Source organism: Agaricus bisporus, assembly GCF_000300575.1.
Source record: "Agaricus bisporus var. bisporus H97 unplaced genomic scaffold AGABI2scaffold_2, whole genome shotgun sequence".
Classification (NCBI taxonomy): domain Eukaryota; kingdom Fungi; phylum Basidiomycota; class Agaricomycetes; order Agaricales; family Agaricaceae; genus Agaricus; species Agaricus bisporus.
This window is the reverse complement of record NW_006267355.1, coordinates 393,831-413,956: the sequence shown is the minus strand read 5'-3', so window position 1 is coordinate 413,956 and position 20,126 is coordinate 393,831. Positions and strand designations below refer to the sequence as shown.

At 46.2% G+C, this 20,126-nt stretch overlaps 8 protein-coding genes across 8 annotated transcripts; 3 read left to right on the top strand and 5 right to left on the bottom strand.

Moving 5' to 3' along the window:
- Window positions 1–674: 674 nt before the first annotated feature.
- Window positions 675–1,261, bottom strand: AGABI2DRAFT_133675 (hypothetical protein). The gene is made up of 2 exons (XM_006457764.1): window positions 1,120–1,261; window positions 675–1,066 (listed from the first exon to the last, which is right to left on the bottom strand). The coding sequence occupies exon 2, from the start codon at window positions 848–850 to the stop codon at window positions 680–682; it is 171 nt and encodes a 56-aa protein (XP_006457827.1). The 5' UTR covers window positions 851–1,066; window positions 1,120–1,261; the 3' UTR covers window positions 675–679.
- Window positions 1,262–2,485: 1,224 nt separating this feature from the next.
- Window positions 2,486–2,653, bottom strand: AGABI2DRAFT_148361 (hypothetical protein; the record flags this gene model as incomplete). The annotated part of the gene is made up of 1 exon (XM_006457763.1): window positions 2,486–2,653. The coding sequence occupies one exon, from the start codon at window positions 2,651–2,653 to the stop codon at window positions 2,486–2,488; it is 168 nt and encodes a 55-aa protein (XP_006457826.1).
- A 61-nt stretch (window positions 2,654–2,714) lies between these two features.
- AGABI2DRAFT_190231 (hypothetical protein) lies at window positions 2,715–3,137 on the top strand (the record flags this gene model as incomplete). Its single annotated transcript, XM_006457762.1, has 2 exons — window positions 2,715–2,969; window positions 3,046–3,137. The coding sequence occupies exons 1-2, from the start codon at window positions 2,825–2,827 to the stop codon at window positions 3,135–3,137; spliced, it is 237 nt and encodes a 78-aa protein (XP_006457825.1). The 5' UTR covers window positions 2,715–2,824.
- Window positions 3,138–3,850: 713 nt separating this feature from the next.
- On the bottom strand, window positions 3,851–8,192 carry AGABI2DRAFT_198827 (hypothetical protein; the record flags this gene model as incomplete). The annotated part of the gene is made up of 15 exons (XM_006457761.1): window positions 3,851–4,114; window positions 4,193–4,317; window positions 4,387–4,423; window positions 4,475–4,550; window positions 4,616–4,833; window positions 4,889–5,175; window positions 5,224–5,534; window positions 5,596–5,736; window positions 5,794–5,834; window positions 5,887–5,907; window positions 5,960–6,747; window positions 6,805–6,826; window positions 6,883–7,481; window positions 7,533–7,866; window positions 7,920–8,192. The coding sequence occupies 15 exons, from the start codon at window positions 8,190–8,192 to the stop codon at window positions 3,851–3,853; spliced, it is 3,537 nt and encodes a 1,178-aa protein (XP_006457824.1).
- Window positions 8,193–8,598: 406 nt separating this feature from the next.
- Window positions 8,599–9,453, top strand: AGABI2DRAFT_64919 (hypothetical protein; the record flags this gene model as incomplete). Its single annotated transcript, XM_006457760.1, has 6 exons — window positions 8,599–8,772; window positions 8,830–8,919; window positions 8,976–9,018; window positions 9,083–9,253; window positions 9,306–9,340; window positions 9,400–9,453. 6 exons carry the CDS (start codon window positions 8,599–8,601, stop codon window positions 9,451–9,453), a joined length of 567 nt encoding a protein of 188 aa, XP_006457823.1.
- Window positions 9,454–9,548: 95 nt separating this feature from the next.
- Window positions 9,549–11,315, bottom strand: AGABI2DRAFT_190228 (hypothetical protein). The gene is made up of 2 exons (XM_006457759.1): window positions 10,868–11,315; window positions 9,549–10,774 (listed from the first exon to the last, which is right to left on the bottom strand). Exons 1-2 carry the CDS (start codon window positions 11,064–11,066, stop codon window positions 9,939–9,941), a joined length of 1,035 nt encoding a protein of 344 aa, XP_006457822.1. The 5' UTR covers window positions 11,067–11,315; the 3' UTR covers window positions 9,549–9,938.
- A 201-nt stretch (window positions 11,316–11,516) lies between these two features.
- Window positions 11,517–13,286, bottom strand: AGABI2DRAFT_198822 (hypothetical protein). Its single transcript, XM_006457758.1, has 6 exons — window positions 12,877–13,286; window positions 12,572–12,804; window positions 12,414–12,511; window positions 12,286–12,357; window positions 11,979–12,230; window positions 11,517–11,905 (listed from the first exon to the last, which is right to left on the bottom strand). Exons 1-6 carry the CDS (start codon window positions 13,200–13,202, stop codon window positions 11,669–11,671), a joined length of 1,218 nt encoding a protein of 405 aa, XP_006457821.1. The 5' UTR covers window positions 13,203–13,286; the 3' UTR covers window positions 11,517–11,668.
- A 5,098-nt stretch (window positions 13,287–18,384) lies between these two features.
- On the top strand, window positions 18,385–20,084 carry AGABI2DRAFT_215768 (hypothetical protein). Its single transcript, XM_006457757.1, has 3 exons — window positions 18,385–18,444; window positions 18,501–18,536; window positions 18,594–20,084. Exon 3 carries the CDS (start codon window positions 18,749–18,751, stop codon window positions 19,904–19,906), a length of 1,158 nt encoding a protein of 385 aa, XP_006457820.1. The 5' UTR covers window positions 18,385–18,444; window positions 18,501–18,536; window positions 18,594–18,748; the 3' UTR covers window positions 19,907–20,084.
- Window positions 20,085–20,126: the final 42 nt, after the last annotated feature.

Genomic DNA, 20,126 nt, shown 5'->3' with positions numbered 1-20,126 from the left:
ACGGAATATCGTTAACTCGCCTCTTGCGCTTGGCTGCATCAGTACCGAGGGTATATAGACTGCGGCGTTCATATCAGACGAGTGTTGTGATTTGCCAACGGGGTCGATATATGACGATGAAGACAGTGCGCTTACTGATAACATGCAGGACTCCGTATTCCACCAACAGTATTAACCTGATCCCACAAACTGTCAATTCTAGAAAGTTAGTTAGAAACCTGGTATATAAAAAGGAAGCATATAACTCACCCGATGATATGTTTCTTGATTTTGGCAGCAGGTCGTCAAAACATATCTTTCAGACGGTAGCGAGTTCCGCTGACAGTGAGGTTTGCGAATAGAAAATCAGAATCGGTAAAACGGGGTACTGGGGGGTTGGGACATGGGTAAGAGGGATAAAGGGAAATGGGTCCCATGTCTGGCGACCAGGAAATAGCCAGCCAGTCCCAATTGCAATAGTGCTGCCCTTCCAATTGAGGTGCTTCAACATCCGAGGTACATTTTGGCACTTGTGTTTGAGGCCCGCTGCATGCAGTGCGCGGTGGGTACGAGTCCTTTTGTATTTTATGCTACCGCTACAGAAACCAAGCTGAGGGATATGGGGAAATTGTCAGTTCTGATGGGTACTATGCGTGCTCACGGTCGAACTCGGAACTGAAAACTCAGCAGGTCTTCATGATCACCGCTCATCCCACCCCATCTTCCCTCTCAATGGCACACCAAGAAGCTGGACACCATCCAGCTCAGGCTTCAGCCGGGTGGCGCCGCTCGAGAATCTGACATCTGGAACCAAATTGCTTCGTCTCTCAACTAAAATTTCAGTCAAGTTTTCCGGAACCCTTGGGCGCATGACTGTGCCTTTTTCCTCGTTTCATGTGTCGGTGTATTGTTTCTGCTTCATCATCATCTGAAGATGCTTCCTCCAGTCTCACTTTACCAGGATTCGCCCTTTGGAGTCGTGCGCTGGCGAAGTGTGCTCTGGCCAGCGTTTTGACGCGTATATGCCAAGACTTGAGCAGTCAAAAAGTTTGCCGACGGAAAGGGTGATTCGCGTTGACGGAGAATGGTGCGTAAATAGGCTCTTACTCCAGTATGTATCGCCTTTTCATTGACCAGAAGATAGCTAACAACTTCTACCATGCGTCATTGTCATGTAGAAGTTGAGTTGAGCGACTTATCTTGACTCGCTCCGGGCTTCACTCCTGTCCTTCAAGTCAACGTCGAATCAATTTCCGCTCTTCAGTGGCAATCGTTCGAAATTCAATATATTTGCTCAATTTATTGAACTACATCCCTGCACATCTTCGACGTAAACTAGGCTTCTCTGCCAGCAGCTTGGGGGTCTCTGGATTTGGTGCCGGGCAACGAATGATCCCCTGTCACTTTCACCAACACTTTATATCTCGAGCGCACATTCCCAGGTACCGCTGGTCACTTGAATATCGCCTGATTCCATTCCGATTTCATGGACACGCGACGCTTCCAGTGGTTGTTCTCAGGTCGTTCTTTATGATTGTTTTTGTCTAAGTCCTGGTAAAGGACGAGTCTTGATATACGGACTCGTAATTAACTCACTTCTGCTTATGTCTATTTTCGATTGTTTCTTAAAAGGCATACACTGCGTGCGAGTCACCATAAACCCTAAGACTTTATTGATACTTATTTCAGAATGATTCTTAAACGAAATTCAGAAGAAACTCCGACACCCAATAGAAAGTTTATTTTGAGATTACACAAGAATGAGCTCCAGTTGATTTTTTAAAATATTTTGTATTCTTCGCGCCGTGTTGTCACGGTCTGGCTAATTAACATGTGAATAAAAAAAGGTCAGAAAAAAATCATATCCAAAATGCTGAAGTCATTGTACAATAAAGTTACTGTAAGTGTTGAAAAATGTGCTTTTCTGAATCTATGCTATTTTTTTTCTACAATGAATTTGGCATTTTCTCCAGGACTTTTTCTAACTTATTTTTGATTATATGTTAGCCAGCTAAGCCACGACAACGGACCTCGAACGACACAAAATGTTCAGAAAAACCACCTGTAACTTATTTAAACAAAACTTTAAGATAAATTTACAATTTAGTGTCGGAGTTTCTTCTGAGCTTTGTTTAAGAAATATTCCGAAATAGAACACCATAAAGCCCTAGGGTTTATGGTAACCCGCACGCAGTGCATACTCCAACGGAGCACTGCCACTCCCTCCTCGGGCGCATGTCTTAGTAGTTAAATCTGAGACGCCGTCTGAACTTTCAACTTGTCCATTATGTCTCGATCCCCTCCGTATTATTCGCCATCATCCGATCCTGATGCTTTTTTTTTCACTCATTACCCAGAAGACAATCCACCTACAGTTGAATCGTATGAATATGATTACTTGAATCACTGTACCCACAGTGCCGCCGCTCTTGGACCCGATAATTGGTTTGTATCAAAAGTCGATGCCTATGCCTTTAAATCAAGGCGCCCGCATGAGGTCTTGATTCTAACATTGAAGAAAGCACCCCGGATGGGCCAAGAGCTGAATCATACGGAGCATCGACTCGCTCTGCAACGCTTGATGAAACCCCACCGGCATGTTATTCAGCAAATGAAGAACACGGATGTTCTTTCTTCTACTTTCCAAGAGCCATGGGAAGAAGTTCCAAATCATTTTGAAAAGATTCAATGCGTTAATGAAGTCTATGGGCCATGCCCTGCGAAAGACGGTTTTCAATTGTTACCGTTTACCGTTGTAGGCGACAGTACTCCGAAACATATCGCTCAAATTCATCTTCCGGAACCTCCATGCCTACCGCCCGCCATTGATTGTGATGCTATAATCATGAATATAGACGAGGAACTGTCACTCGTCAAAACCATTAGGCGTATGGAGCAAGTGAAACTTGATATGGAGGAAGAGAGGCACGGTCCTTCCTCAATCTCCGGCTGTCGAACATCGACGAGAAATTCACCAAATCACATCTCGAGTGATGAGGTATGCAACCTCCCCATGTCTGTCATCTTTGCCTAACGTATTTCTTGCCTAACGTATTTCTACTACAGGATCCCCCCCATTATGTTTCCTTGACCGCCTTTACCAATCTTACATGGATCCTCCACCACGACAAACAATTCTACCATCACCTATCCAATGACAACTGTTATTGGTTCACATCCATGATTCTGCATACTCTCCGCCTCTACACCAAACAGAATATTCACGTCCTCGGAGAAAAGAACATCGAAATCAAATGGGATGAAGATCTAAGTGACCCTGATAATACACCTCTGCATTCACGAGCTTTAAAGAAAAAGAAATTCTTCTGGGAACGTCGTTATCTACCGAAACTTAGTTATGCGCTTGACATTGTGAATTCCCCTTCAAATTTGGCAATCCGCAAGGTGATTGTTTCGTGGAGAAGGAGAGTAGTGGAGTTTCATGAAGAGGTTTGTGTTGCTTTTTAATATTTTCCTCACGTTGCTAATTTTGGTTCTTTGGTTGTAGATTTATCCTGGTCGTTTGAATGTAATAAAATATTTCAGAGGCGTTTGGAAGAAACGCTAGCTGTGTACACCGTGGTTTTCTATATCCTGTATAGCACCATTTTCACAACTTTAAACACTTGCTCAGAAACCGGGTCCAATCCGGACAAAAATCCCTTTTATTGGGCAAAACTGGACCTAGCCTCTTATAGGGATATTTCAGGGTACTGGGTACGAAGGAATGTTTTCCACTTGAACCCAAGGAAAAAGAAATGAAGACATGTGTTGAAACCTGCGTCAACCAATCATCTGATTATCTAGCAGCATGAGACTGAGAAACAAATGCGATAAACATAACTCAATCCGCGTCATGATCCTTTTCGCTTCATCCAAAATGAACGATTTTTTGCTTTTTAGTGGGTGATGGATACTCGGTATCGTCTTTCATGGGGGTATCATAGCCTTCAAGTAATTGATTCGTAGAAGTGGACTCCGTATAGTCGTGTAAAGGAGTCAGAGGAGGATGCGGTGTCGGCACTGTGATCTTAACAACTCCAGAAGAAGGAAAAGAGGGTTTTCGAGGTGAAGGAATCAAGCGGAATGCAACGTGTGGAAGTCTGTCAGGTTTGTCTACGAGGAATTTAGGATTCTGGAACAGAATCAGATGAATCGAGGTCAGGCACGTCCAGGTCGAAGAGGCTCAATGCTTTAAGATTACGATGCTCACCGCGATGAAATGCCGCATACCGGATTCTTCTAACAACTTTGGAACTTTATCATTACTTCCTTTGAACAAGTTCCGCCTTTCGACCATGGTCTCTTCCGCAGTACCCCGTATGGCAAGTGTTTTGACTAAGATGGTAGCGAACGGGTCGATTGAATTAGACCAAAGTCCCATGACTCAGTTTTTTAAGTACTTACCCGTAATGGATCGTGTTTGCCCAATACGATGTACTCGCTAAAAGACAATTTGAACAATTAACCTTCAAGGACGACTCAAAATACATACCTTGATGGCTTGACTTTCGACATCGGCTTGCCATACTGGTTCACAAAAAATGACTCGAGAGGCCGAAATAAGATTTCTAAACGAATCAATAAAGAATTAAAAATTTGCAGTAGCCAGAATAAAGCAGAGAAGCAGACTTACAATCCACGAGCCCCGTGTTTGAGCTCCATCAAGAAAACTCGATACGTTTCGGAAGTTTCAAACGTCAATACAAGTTGCTCACGGAATTGAGGTTGAATTTGAGTTGTGAACCGTAAGAACTTGATTTGGATAAGTTCTAGAGCTTCTGCGACGTGCGCTAGCGTTAGTTCTGAATCCGAAAATATAAGTATCTTTTCCTCTGTTGAATGTATCATGACCTATTTGATGTGGCACGAATAAATGAAATGTAAACGTTTTAGAGATGGAGCTTACCTCATTGATGATATAATTCAGCTTACTCGAAGCTGAAGATCCAACAGCTACGCCAGCTAGAACGGAAGAGCGCAAAAGTACCGAAGGCGTACTCCCAATGACAGCATTAGACTCAGCGTTAGCTGACGCAATTTCGCCCTCTCCCTCTCCTTCCTCTTTCTCCAACTTCGCAAGTGACTGATCCAATTCTTTCCTCATCTCCTTCAACGTATTCGGTGCCATAGCCTTCTTCGCCGCATTCTCCACTTTAAAACCCGCGTGGACATCCTTACTATCCGCCGAGGCCACTGCTGAGACAGCACCGGGTTTCACAGTACTATGCGAATACTTTCGACTATGTTTATTCTTGTTCCGCTTGAACGATTCCTCGAAAGCTTGTCGGTGTTCTATGTCGGTTTTAGCTACTTCTGAACCTTGTTCGAGGATTAAAGTTTCGGTGATGACAGGTCGAGAAAAGATGAGGCTTTGAAGGCTGAGAAGACGGTCGGCGTGAAGGATACCGCTTAGACTTGGATCATTGATCTCCTTGAACCCCGGGGTACGTGTCCAAGAATTGAATATCTTATGAGGCATATCATAAACGCGGTAAGGGACATCTTCATGGTTCTGAATTGATCTCCACACTGGATCAGTAGCAGCCAACCGACTGAAATGAGTGCGGTCAAAAGTTGAATGAATGTTGTGCAAAGAGATTAGTCTAGACTTACACGTGGCGAAACGCTTCTTGGAGGAGCTGGATATCCTCAGGTGGCATGTTACGACTTATTGCTAGGTCGGTCGTTGCTTGCGCAGTTTGCATGAGTTGATCAGCATTATACAAGGTCTCATCAACAGACCAGAACATGAGTCTGGAAGTATAGATAAGATCAGCGACATGGAGTTTGCAAGAAGAGAAGGGTTCTTACTGCGACATGTTTTTAACAGTGAGCTGCAAGAATTCAGCATTCTGTGCCATAGCGGGTTAGCCGAAATAGCATCCGAAATCAGCTAACACCCACTCTAGAGTGGAACAAGTAATCCTGTCGATGACACATCTCAGCACAAACAATAGCGAATATGAGGAGGACATACTTGATCAGTGCGTTGCGAGTCAATAGCGTTAATCGCAATAGTCGCTTGCATAGCATTGTATGATTTCATCACAATAGGGTCCAAGTCCAGCAGAATCGATTCATGAACCACCGGCGGTAATGCAACATCCTTTTCCACATCTTCAATCCTATGTCGAATCATAATCATCTCCATTAACTGCGTTAAAACTTGGATAGATCCCGGTCTAGGTCCATTCTTGTCCAACAATGGTTCACGAATATGCTGAGAAAGAAGTTTGGGGAATGCGATAAATTGAGGGACGGCGATGAAATGTGTGATCATGTTATCGAGTTTAGCTAAATCCGCACGATCGTATTTATTCCATATTCGCTGTCTGATTTCCTGAGATAAATGACTGGGAGAACTGGGGGAAGACTGCTGGCTTGGTGTGTTCTCGTCTGTTTCGCTTGTGACATAATCTTCCTCGCTCGAATCTGGTTCTTTTCCGGTAGTAGGAACCACCTCTGATATGGTGTTCTTCCCCAGACTGAGGCCCAAGAGGTTCGTGGTGGGTGTACCGGTGACGATCCACCTCCGTTCCACGCTGAGAAGCTTGGTGAATGGAGTAAGGTTTGTGGAGAGACTAGCAGAGACGTGGCCTTCGTCGATAACGAGACGTTTCCACCTCACTTGGAGTAGCGGCGAGACGTTCGCAGGAGAAGGGCATTTACAGTCAGGAATACGGGAACCTGGAATGTTGGGGCATTTACAAGGAGGTAAGGAGTGCAATGCAGAAATTTTCTTATGAGCTGCTTCAGCCGTATAGCCTATGTGTCGGGCATGTTCGGAAGGGTTTCATGCATGTAAGTCAAAAAACTGCTCACGATTGTACGTCATTAAAATTATCTGATAAATCTATGTGAGTTTCCTCGAAACCATACGAGATGGAAGAGAATACGAACGTCGTATTCTGAAGCCAAAGCTATAGCAGAAGGCATTTTGGTTCCGGATCTGAGGACCAAGACGCGTAAAGCCAGTTCGCAATGTTTGCTAATCTCTCTATACCACTGACTCAGTAAGTTGGGAGGAACGACAACTAGTGTGGCAGGAGAAAGGTACATGATGCGCGGTCGCTTCGAATCGCTCTTCCTGAAATTCCAATCATCACTCTTCTCCTCGAAAGGATGCAGGTAGAATGGTGTATTCTGCTGCAACAACTCATTAACTTGAGTCATTTCGAATTGGTTCTCGAGTTCGAGATGTTTATTATACAGACGGCGTCCACGAGGGGTATGAGGATTGGGAAGAACCCAAAGAGGGTCGGTTCGTGCGATATGGCATACGAGTTCGGTGAGCGATGGGATGCGGGGAGAGGAGTTATCTCGATCAATATGACCGCGATAGATAGTTTGTCGAGCGGAAGCATAAGCGCCAGAAGGAAATGATTTGACAGCGAGAGGTGTGAGGATGACAGGAGGTTCATCAATTGTATCCGGAGGTGATGGTAATTGTTTGAGTGTAGATAAGATCAAGCCTAATATCATCACTGTCTTGCCCGTACCTGAGAAATCCCATCAGGAAAAGTAAGAGATCAAGATAGAAAACACAATACCCAATTCTTCGCACAATAGTCCACCGCGAGTCGGGTCAACGTAGCCCCGCCCATTTCTTACTTCCATGGTAGCAGGTAAGAGATCAAAGTCCTTGCCATTGATAGTAGATAATGGGAGACCAAGTGGATCCTGAACGGCACGAGGATCGATTTCCCTACTGACCATGGATGCAATGGATTCACGTTGATATCGATACAAGATGCTTCGGAAGCCCAGGCCATTTAACTCATCGTCAAAATCAAGTAAGCGAGCTACGGTTTCACAGCAAGGATTTGAAAGGTCCACTTTAGGTGATGCAATGTCACTGTATATCCCTGAGAGAGTACGACTATCCTAGAAACTAGTTACTACCACAAAGTGATGTACACTCAATATTAGATACGTACCGGTGACATATCCAGTAATGTTTCACGGTCTGAGGCATCTTCACCAGAATAACCATACCATTTCCCTTTACTTCGTGAAATTTGGGGTAGTATTTTTCGAAGATACTGACGCGCGGGTCCTAGAATTCTATCATTGCGGTTTCTATGATGAAGTCTGCCTTTCACTCCGCTCAAATCTACGGGCACAAGATATACGCGCAGTGTCAGCGTCTCTTCGCCTGTAATATTGTAAGTGATCTTGATGAACTCATGCTTGGCCAAGAACCAAAGCATTTTAGATAGAGAAGCATCATCCTCCTTTAAGTAGGTAGAGTGCCGAGAACCATCGTATAAGTGCCAGCCATCGTCTTCATGGACGTGGTCGCATAGAGGAGGTTCTTCTGACGGGACTCTTTTTATAGACAAGGTGCCGACGGCCAGAAGATTATTAGGAGCAAATGAGTGTTTTTCATCCGAGTCTGGATTTCCAAAGGCACAATTCAGAGGAGTCTGGGGGTGTTTTGCAGCGCATATAGTACAGCATACTGCGCAAGGGGGGCAGAAGTACATGGTACAAGCCAGGGGACCGCGTCTATCAATTCTGACTCGAAAACAGCGCGGCCATCAAGATCAGGTTCAGCAAGAATTCCGACGCAGCCACGTGATATCGACACTCTTTCTTCCGCCATTTAGACCGGCCATGCGCGAATCTCTCAGTCGTCCACTCGTCCTGGCCTGCAAGCCCCAACTGCCAAAGAAAAATGCTGTAATTTCTCGCAGGTCATACGCAGCTTCCGGCTCAAGTCAGCCGCCCGAATCCCTTTCATGGCGAGAATACCTGGCCATCAGAGGAAGCAAGAGAAAGTGGCAAGTAGTGAGTGTTTACTGTCCTATCTCTTCCGCTCGCCCGCCTGACTTTCATAACTATCAGGCAGCCACTGTTCCCTGTGCACTACTGGGATTTATTGGGGGTGCAACATATTTCGGTACCATGGGCGCCGACCCAACAAAAACGATCATGGTGCGCCACGCCTTACTTTCGTAACATTTCTTTTACTAAAACCGCGTTCTCTTTAGGGAATTGACCCGTTCTTCTTCTACGGCATCAGTACCGTCGGTTGTGTCGGCAAGTTTTACTCGATATGATCTGCACATACCCGGTAATGACTTTGACCACTGTATAGGCGTTGGAGCTGTTGTTGGGCCCAGTCTCGGCACAGCACTTTGGAGAATGACTCACCGCAACAAAGTCTCCCTCATTGATGCCAAGGATCGTGAATTCTACAAACGGATAGCCAAAAACCGCGTCGATGCCACACTCCAAAGCCCAACGAGCCCAATCCCCGATTATTACGGTACTGAAGATCACAACTAACCCATTCCCAATACTAATGAACTTTTTTTCAGGCGAAAAAATTGGTTCTATACATGGTTACAGACAGGTTCGTTTTATTGCGACCAACGTTATGTTCCTTCCACTCATTCGCGTCTTTTTGTCTAGTGGTTGAGGGATCAGTCCAAATATAGACGGAAGGTCGTCCTAGCTGAGGAATGAACATATTTATTATATTGTTGATACTCGTACCCCAGTAATCCAGTATGTTCTCGCTTGCACTCTACTCAATCGCCTCACAATGCACTCTATTTTTCATCGAATCTCGACCTACATTCACTGTTACCGATTTACAACACTAGCTATATCTGTACAACAGACCAAGAAAGGGAGTAACCGCTGAAAGCAATGTAGCAGCACAATTTCTACTCAAAGAAATCGGATATAATAATTCAGTGGTCCAAGAAAGTATAAAAGAGAGAAGAAGAAAGAGTAGAAGAAACGCGAAACTCTGGAAGTTTGAGGCAATATAGTACAGCAGCAAACGGCTCCCAAAATAAATATTTAAAAACCAGGTGAGCGTGTCAAGGTTTCGAAGCGTTAATTGACCGTGCATCATCGATCCTATCCCGACACGCAAAATCTGCGCCAAAATCTCCAACAGCGAACGAAGAAGAAATTCGACACGATGCTTGAGAGTAAGAAGATCAACAAATCTTGTGCGAGGAGACAGCGCTATGCTCCTGTAGACAAAACCTTGGAACGGCACCCTTTGCCGCGTTATCCTTGCCCAGATACTGGACAGTACACCACCCGTCCTTGAACTCCTCAATCATGAGTACGGTGTCACTGATCGTCAAAGGTAGTTCATCATTAAGTGTAGGCGTGAAGGTATTGATAACGGTCATCAATTTTGGTGATATAGGCGCCGAAGCAGAAACTGGAGAGTTCTGAGAAAAATCGTCGGCGGTGTTCGGCGTGGACGCGTCTAGTTTGATGAAAGACGAGGTACGTGAAGGTCTTCCAGCTGAAGCCTCCAATTTGAGGTTCGTCGACACGACAGGAGCTCGTGCTTCCATGCGCGTATCAGGTGTTGGATCAGGTGTAGACGAGGGGAGGGGATATTTCATCGCCATCATCTCCGCATCAATACCACCAATGCCAGCAAACGCAGCCGAATACGAAGGAGGTGGGGGTACACCAATTCTCGACAAACGTCGTGGAACCTTGAAAGTTTTCTTCGCCGATTTCTTCTTGAACGAAGGTTTTGGAATGGTAATGGTCGTTGTCGTCGTCTGCGACGGTGAGGCCCATTCGGAGAATTGTTCGAGGGTTTTTACATCTTGAATCTTGTCATCACCATACGTGAGTTGCCAAGGGAAAGTTCCATCGGTAGTGCCTCCTGTGAACGTCCGTTTCGGTTCTAACATGTCGGATGCGGCGTCAAGGTTGACGTGTTTGGCGTTCAGCGGCGTAGAAATCGTCCTCTTCAGTTTGCTGCTGCTCTTGGTTTTCCGTGAACGATACACCCAATAGATGGCCACTACACAAATTAGGGGGCAGCGGGGAAGAGGAAAAGAAAACAAAGCAAGTAAGTACTTCCTTTCAAATGTCGGAAATGGTGAAAAGGACGTACACACGATTGCCAGGAAGCCGGCAATTGACAACACGATTACCACAGCCATAGTCGACGTTGGCATTTTAGGAGAAATAACAGTGACCTCTGATTCCTGGACGCCAACAGCGTCACCACTCGGAATGCTTTCATCTTCTCTCGCCACCAAAGTTGGAAGGCGATGACGAGCAAATGTAATACCACGATGATAATGCTTCATTTTTTTGAGAAATGATAATGATGATAAAAATAATATAAAAAGCGCGCGTCTCGGCCCTGAAATTTCTTGAATGAGTGTCTGTCGTCAAATGAGGGTGAGTGTTTATAGTCTCTCTTTTTGAAAAACAAAAGAAAGACGAAAACCACAGTAACGAAAGGAAGGGTGGAGAGTGCGGGAGGGGGGAGGGAGGGAAGTAGATGGCGACCAGGGCCAAAAGGACTGGAGAGGAAAAGATGAAAGAGAAAAGGGGTGAAGGCAAGGAACGTAACCAGAGCGAGTGTCTCAGATAGACTCCTATGTACGGTATGGGGAATAGCAACGAGATCAAATTCTCACCGAGTGCCTATCGAGTCCAGTTTAATTTCGACTTCCCGCCGCTTTCTCACAGACGTCTTTATCAATATTCTCGAAGCTGACAGTTCATGATCAAATTCCGGGGTATCTATTGGAGCGAAAACAGCAAGATTCCATTAAACAGTGAATGCAATATTATACATAAGTTATGTGTACCAATGATCAAGAAAATATTGGTGAATGCAAGGTATCTGGAAAGAGGGGTACCATGGGGCGGGAAATCTAATAGAAAAAGAAAAAATAGCTTTTTAGATCATGATGTCTATTAATTGGTTCGAGATCGCACGATGCAACGATCTTGCACCCTCGATCGGGCAATAGTTCTCCAAAGCATCCCGAATCACATCTTCGACCGTTTGCACAGACAACGATCTCGCATCTTCTCCACCCAAAGAATACAATGCTTCCGAGCATATGGCCTTCTTTTCTTCTAGTGTGAAAGGGACGAATGGTAGTACTGTCGTGACTCTTGACAACACCGACGCCTGTCAAAAGAAAAAGATAGGTGTGTTAGCGCGACCAATTAATCATTCCAATTTTTTTGTTTGTTTCACTTACACCCAGACGTTCAGTAACAAGTGGCCGAAGCAATCCCATCAAGTCCACATATTCCTCGCGGGACACCATATCATCAGGTCTCGTCCGTGATTCTTGATGTTTAAACACAAGTTCATGACCAATATTCGACGTACCCAACCAAACTACATTGCGAACATCAATGTGCCGGTTCCCAGCTTCAAACGAACATCTCCCAAGCTCCCATGGCATGAGTAACGACCACAAAGCCTTCTCGTCGGTTTTCTCGATTTCCTATTAGAGCGAGAAACATTAGCACGTGAATAATCAATCAAACATTCCAATTCACATCAAGAACAACAATGCAACGCTTGCCCTCGTTGTTAATCAAGAACTCTGCAAGAGTACATGTGGTTGGAGTCTAATATTCCAATTTAGAAAGCATATTCGACGGAAGGTTAATGATTGACAACGAACTTCATACGGGCTCATAGAATGCGATTGCCACAGATCATGAGTGGATCTCAGCGTCGTCATATTAACGGTGTGAGTCGGCACGTCAAGCAACGATCCAACTGCAATAGCAACACAATACGTCAGCATTCATAAATCAACAATTCTTCGAATCGACTCACATTTTCGTGCCAGAAGGCTTTTACCATGCCCACTAGGGCCACAAAGCAGTACAACAATGGGAGCCACCGAAAGTCCACGGGATTGCATACTCAGCACCCTGAATAGCTGTTCAAGTACACAATCTTGACCGATAAGCTCATACCGCACTCTCGCAAGAGGTCTGAAGAACGAGCGATGTATTAATGCCGACGTACGGCGTGTATGAGGGGCGTCAGCACGTTCAACGTAGTATCTAAATTCGAGAGTATGTCCATCGTCAGCAACGGGATCCGCAAAGAAAAAGAACCGGAAGAGGATCACTCACTTGAGTGCTGGATCGATCTCATCCATCAAAGATGTTACAGCGTTGTCTGACGGCGGTTCTTGTACATCACCAGGCACATTACCACTAATCAAGTCTTCTACCATCACGGATCCGCGTCTTTGAATTCCGTTGTATTGCTTCACCGCTCGAGGATCAGCACCATATGCCAACAGCGTTTTCACAATATCCATCTTGTTGACCAGTTGACCATTCGTCAATGCAAACTCCAAAGCCGTTTGAGGGCCAACGGCATCATTAGGTCCCGCATCACCACTCTCGAGCACCCTTTTAACTTCTGCAACGTCATCACTGGCAATAGCAAACATAAGCGTCGGTTTGGCGGTAGAAACGGCATGGTAGACCGGTCGAGATGGTGGTTGAGTAACACGGGCGCTAGGAGGAGGTGTGGGTATACTGGGTGTGGGTATGCTTCGTCTATAAGTTTGACTATGGGTATCTGTATTGCTGTGGTCATTATATTCGGGATATTGGTCGTAAATTTCATAGGTGTCATGATCGTCTTCCTCCTCATATATAGGACGAATGGCAGGCTCGGAAAGCTGGCTGAGCTGGCTTGAAGCACGAAAACATTCATCTGGCGATGCGATGGATATTGACGCTCTGCGCCAAATTTGAGAATGGGACAAAGGAGCGGATTGAGGAGTGCCGAAAGTCGGTAGGTGAGGAAAGTTGTCAGTGGTCAGAGGAGATGGTGTGCGGTTATCCGAACATCTTAAACTATGGCGCATACGATCGGACACGGCTGAAAAAGTAGATGAAAGCTGAAAAGGATTCAGGAAAAAAAAATAGTCGGTAAAGAAAGTTGATACATACCGAAGGATTGTGTGATATTCTGCGATTTGATGATACACTTGGATTGGATACAGATACGCGACGATGTTCTACACTGCAGTCAGCACAGCCAGATATACACATAATTGGAGGAGGGCGCACGAAGTGGTTGTTGAGTATGACTTGTACTGACAGAAGTAACTGCGGAACGTGTTGACTGAGATTGAGAATTAATGATGACAGACTGCCATGAATGGATGTTTAGCCAGGTCTCATCTTATTGAAAATAATTCACGTACCAGCCTTAATGGCTTAAGTCGAGAGGCAACGGGAGGAACGGAGTTCAAAGGAGAGGAGACTAGCGAAGGCGGATCGTCCGCCGCCGGCGGACTCCTTGGCGAATCCAAGACTTGTCGCGAAATGGTCCGCGAAGTCCTCGAAGTGCGAGTACTCTTATTTGAATGACTCTGCCAAAGGAAAGTCTTATTCAGCAAAAGAAGCAGGTGTATACTATGCTTTGACTCACCGAAGTTCGAGAACGACGCCAACCTAGAGAAATTTTTCGTGAACTATCCGTGGTCGTAGGCATATCGACGTCATCGACTTCCCGTATCATATCCCTATCTTCAGGCCGAATGGCGAAGGGTGAATGAAGGCTGTCAGATCTTCTCGACAAGAAGGAGTGGCGGGAGGGGTCTGGGGACCCTGAATCTACTGGTACACCCATCACTCGACTCTGTCTCTCAGACGATGGCAGCGTGAATTCAGGTTCAGGTGTGCAGCTCAACGGCGTGGAAATACTGGAGGACTCTCCTGGCATCGAGTCGACTGACTGAGACTGATGAAATTCATCAAGTGACGTTTCCTGCGGAGGCGAAGAGGAACGATCGGAGTAGGCATCGTATAATGACACAAATGACCCAACATCTTCTGACTGGTTCCTGCTAATGGAATCCAGCGAAGGTTGTCGTGCTTTGACGCTGGCGGTGTTTTTTTCAACCTCCTGTGACTCCCTTCCCTCAACTGCTGGGGAAGGGGGATTATGAGCTGGAGGAGAACGCGATAAGCTGAGTTCTGATATACGGGCGTCCGGAAGGACTTCTACGACAGGCGAAACCGTTTTGACAGGACTGTTAGCTGGTGGAGAATCGGGCGTGCTTTGAGCGCTCTGCGTTCGTTCCACGTCAAATACCGTTGTCAATTTGACAGTCTCTTCATTTCCAGACAATTGCATTTGACAAGATTGAAGGAAATGAGGGGGAGTCTGATGTGGCAGACTAATTTCTTGTTGCATGGATTGTCGATCTTCGATTCTGGCGCTCGTTTCTTGACTTTCCGCCAGTGATTGAGGTATAGACGAAAACCGTTTGTCCGCTTCGACCTCCTCATAGCTCTCCTTCGAGTCCGTCTGAGCTTGCACACCATCTTCAATCAAATCCTCTTCAAATCCTTTATTCCCAATTACCTCATTCATTTCCGAACATCGGTCCTCAGCAACAGTTTCAATCCCCTCGTGTGAACTCCCAGGGACCTGGATGAGCGCTGATAACGTTGACGAGTTGTCATTCTCAGCAACGGCGATTTCAGGGGCAGAAGGGGATACGTCCGAAACCTTGGCTACCCCCGACATACGATGAGCTCGAGGCGAGTCAAGATCAGAGTCAAGATCATCAGACTTGGTATTGCTTATATCGGAGATAATTGAATACCTTCCAATGAAGGCACTGAGGCGAGGGGATAGTACACGAACTCCAGGACTCCCAAAAGGTGAAGCCAGCAGATCGAAAGTGGAAGTGGGACAAGGACTTCGGGGTGGAGAACGAGCTAGGGTGAGTGGTGGCCGCTGAAAGCCATCACCATTGACCGTTGTCATGTCCATAGACCTTCGACCGAAGCCGGTTAGATTAAGGGGTGATATTTCGACCGGAGAGAGAAGGTTGTCGCGGGCACCAGGTTGAATATAGGCATATTGTACCTCTTCATTATCCTCGGTGACTGGTGAACTGCTCGTTGTATGTATCAAGGGCTGATCATATGGAAGAGATGGATCGATTCGTAGGGTATCGGCATCATCTAAGATGGTATCTGGTTGCTGCAACGAAGAACTTGGGTCTAAGTCGTTAGTCCCGGAGCAGTGTTGAAGCGAGTGTTGATCGTTAGATGCGGGACCACTGGAGTCATTAGGGGCGGCTGCGCGAGGGGATAGTGGAAATGAGCATTCTTTCAGTTCGGAACCAGGAACAGAGTCAATGATATCTGGTTGCTGCAACGAAGAACTTGTGTCTAAGTCGTTCGTCCCGAAGCAGTGTTCAAGCGAGTGTTGATCACTAAAGGCGGGACCACTGGAATCATTAGGGGCGGCTGCGCGAGGGGAAAGCGGAAATGAGCATTCTTTCAGTTCGGAACCAGGAACAGAGTCAATGATGTCTGGTTGCTGCAACGAAGAACTTGTGTTCGAGTCGTTCGTCCCGAAGCAGTTTTCAAGCGAGTGTTGATCATTAAAGGCAGGACCACTGGAATCATTAGGGGCGGCTGCGCGAGGGGAAAGCGGAAATGAGCATTCTTTCAGTTCGGAACCAAAAATAGAGTCAATGATATCTGGTTGCTGCAACGAAGAACTTGTGTCTGAGCCGTTCGTCCCGGAGCAGTGTTGAAGCGAGTGTTGATCATTAAAGGCAGGACCACTAGAGTCATTAGGAGCGGGTGCGCGAGGGAAAAGTGGAAAGGTAAAGTCTTTCAGTTCGGAGCGAGGAACAGAGTCAATGCCAAGGGTCGTTGAGCCGGCGGACCGAGAGGTATTGCTCGAATTGGTGTGATCGTCAAGAACCTGATCCTGCGGGTCACCAAGGACGTCCTTTAACGCCAATAAGAGACTGGCAATACGAGGAGAGCGATTCGAACAGTCAGAGTTCGGTGATTCAACAGAAATAAGAGGCGGTTCGACGGAAGATGGACGCGGGGTGTGGTAAACTTGACATTTCGGAGTTTCCACTGCTACAGTTGTACCCTGTGGTCCTTGAGATGGAGCCGTATGCAGAAAATTACAAGAGTCTGCGAAGAAGCAAAATCCCTGCCGGTAGAAGGGACACGGTCTTGCTACTCAAAAACGGTTAACCAAATTGAAGGGAAATTAGAAACAAAAACGAACATTTTACTCGCCATGCGGGCTCTGGCAAGGTCATCGCCGGGCATGGACCTTGAAGAGACGCAGGCAGGCGTTAAAATAGAGAAGAGCCAAGAAGACACTGGACAAACTCTTTGGCGTAAAGTCCGTAACAGGGATCACGTGCCGAAGGAGATGGAGCAGGGAATTTCGTTGCTTGACAATGACAATGGCATCGTTCATTGATGGATACCTCCGACGCAAACGCTCCTCCTACAGATGCTAGAACTCAGAATGAAGCGATGCTATCCTTGTGAATCTTTTCAACATTGGTCACACTGTCAACGATCATATGCTATTGGACGAAATCAAAGCGACCCTGACCTGGATCATCCCCATGACAATTCCGAAGAGACACGCTCTCCGTTCTCCCCCCGCCCTTGCTCAGCGTTCAGCATTTAGACGCTTGAACCGGCTTGGCGTAGCGCAGCCCCAACGCGTCAAGACTTTGGGCCCTGAATATTGAATTTGGATCACTCCGATCGTGTAAATGATCCGCGCACCATTCTAGGTTGTCTAAAAAAGGGCAAGGCTATTTATTGCGAACTTCGAATTCACCGAATCCAACGTTTTCTTGGGCAATAAAATGAACTTCGAAAATTGAACTTCCCGCCTTCACGTCGATGTTTTCCCATCCAATACTTGTTACTAGGCTGGTGAAAGCCGCCATTTATCAAAAAATAGTAGGATCACAACTCTTTGATTCGTAAAACATTTGAAGCCCGTTTCATGATCAGGAACTCCAGCAGCTTGATAAGCGGGCAAGATCTAACCAGGGCATGTGCCTGCTACAAGCCATTTGAATTAATGATAAATGTAGAGAGCGGAGGAGCGGAAGAACGTGGTTAAATGATAGTCAATGTGACTCGTCTTGTCACTACTCATGGAATGATTCTCAATACTGGTACCCTCTACAGACGTTTTGAAGATGACACCGATCTACACGAAGGCCGCAGATCATCGTCCTCTAATAAGGTTGGAAGAAAAATTTTACAGAACCGCTCTGTTTCTATCCGTGCCGGCTGAAGATCAAAAGCGAGGGTACTCTCTTCGACGGGCTGCGTCGGCACTCAAATGGACAGCCGGTTCACTATGAAATGTTCCTGTTCCTGTGATTTGATGACTGATCTCATTCACGATGTCTAACATAATGAAGGTTGGATCAGAACACAAGGACAAGCATGCATGTAAAAGTTCCTTGCAGTATTGTTGCTCAATGAGGAGGATCCATGCTAAGGCTGAACCAGACCCCACTACTTGTCTTTATCATTCATTTTTCTTCACGAATTCCCATAATCCTGTGGCACTGGCTAAGTAATATCATCTGCGGCGAGCACTGCTTGGGTCATGATTTCGGATACGTACACAGAGAGATAATGACCAAACTAGTGTTTTATCCTTTCATTAGAACTGGCTTTAAATGATGTATACAAGTCATTCAGCGAAAACATTTGTTTGAACCCGCAAGTCTCCTCCCGAACCGCGACTCGGGAAATGAATCACGTGAGTGCGTACTGACGTGCAGAATTTCGCGGAAGACCAACATGGCGGCTCGTTTCACCCGAATCCCTCGTTTGACTCTGTTCTCTGGTCCGAACTGCTCTCTTTGCGACGTAAGACACACCAATATTTCATAAGAGTAATATCATCTGCTCACCTATACTCCCAGATTGCCAAGGCTGAGCTGGCCAAAGTCCGTCAGCAAGTAAGCGGGATCCCTTTTGATACATGAATACATCTTTATCAAGTATGTCATCCACAGCGGCCATTTCAACTGGAGACCATCAACATCCAGGACGTGGGTCAGGAGAGGTGGAAGAAGAAATATGTTTATTGGATCCCAGCACTTCATCTCGAGGGCAAGGAAATTGCCAAAGGTCGCTGGGACGCCCAGATTGTGACTCAGGCGTTGGAGAAATGGGATCAAAGTCAACCACAGGAAGCGCACTTGCCGATGGAGGACATGAACAAGCCACAGTAGCAACCTCTATACCTTCTGAGCATCTCTTCTTCGTCGATACCTCGAGCACTGCGAATTCATGGTATGAGCCGTATATATGCGGTATGTACCAACGCCAGACCGACGCCGTCCTTGGTGAAGAAGTTATGGATGAGACAACGGGGGGATCCTCTCAATCTTTATGTTTCAACTGTGGCTCACCGGACCACGCTGTATCTGCATGTCCTTTCCGACGCAATAACGATTTGATATCATTATCTCGGCAATACTACAACTTTTACAAGGAGCTTCGCGATGTTACAGATCATCCTCGAATACATCTTGCCGAGGGTTGGCGACAACAACGATTGGAATGGCTTGAAAATTTCCAGCCTGGACAGATCAGAGGCTCCCTGTTGCGTGAAGCTATCGGGCCTGGTGATGGTGACTGGCTCAGGAATATAGCGACTTGGGGCTATCCTCCAGGTTGGATCAGTGCTTCAGATCCCAGAGCGAAAGCCTTCGCCAGGATATGGAATGAACAACTGGACAGCGGGTATAACAGTCCAGATGAACCATTTTATATTTTCGGAAGTGCTGATGGTGAGGTCGAGAATGTCTCTCAGGACACTCTGATTATGGGACAAACGCCTAATCGATGTGATGAAGGAGAGATTGAAAATCCGGAGAGTGAGACAGCGTCTATGTCGAGGTCTGCGTCTCCAACGCCTAGGCGTTGGGCGGAATACCCTTCAACTTATTTTTCGTCGGAACTTTTATTCCCATATACCACACAGGAAGCTCCACCCTCATCATCCATCGATTGGAACTCAGCGTTCGATGGAGATGATCATTATGCCCAACTATACGGTCAACCGCCTCCACCACCTAATGAACCGCCACCGCCATTACCGCCGCCACCTCCTCCATCACGTCCTCCACCGCCACCACCTTCTCCACCGCCACCGCCACCGCCACCGTCATGCCCTCCACCCCTTCCCGCACCACCTTCACCAAAGTCAACGCCCATATCGCCCTCTCCGTCATCTTGTTTACAAATTCAAGTCAATACCACTTCGGTGGCTGAAGAAGATGATGACGATGACGATGACATGGATATATCGGATTCTGAATAAGTTCGATGTATACATTGTTCTTGACCGTCCTCGAAAAGCCTATCGTCACTTCCTTGCTCGCAGTTATTTTTTTATTTCTATCATCAGTGATCGATTGTATTACTAGTATGTTCAATGATACTCGTACTATTTGTAAATTGTATTACAAGACAAGACAAGAACACGGCACGAATTAATCTCGACGAAACTCCTGCCGAGCATAGATGATCCGTGGTTACCA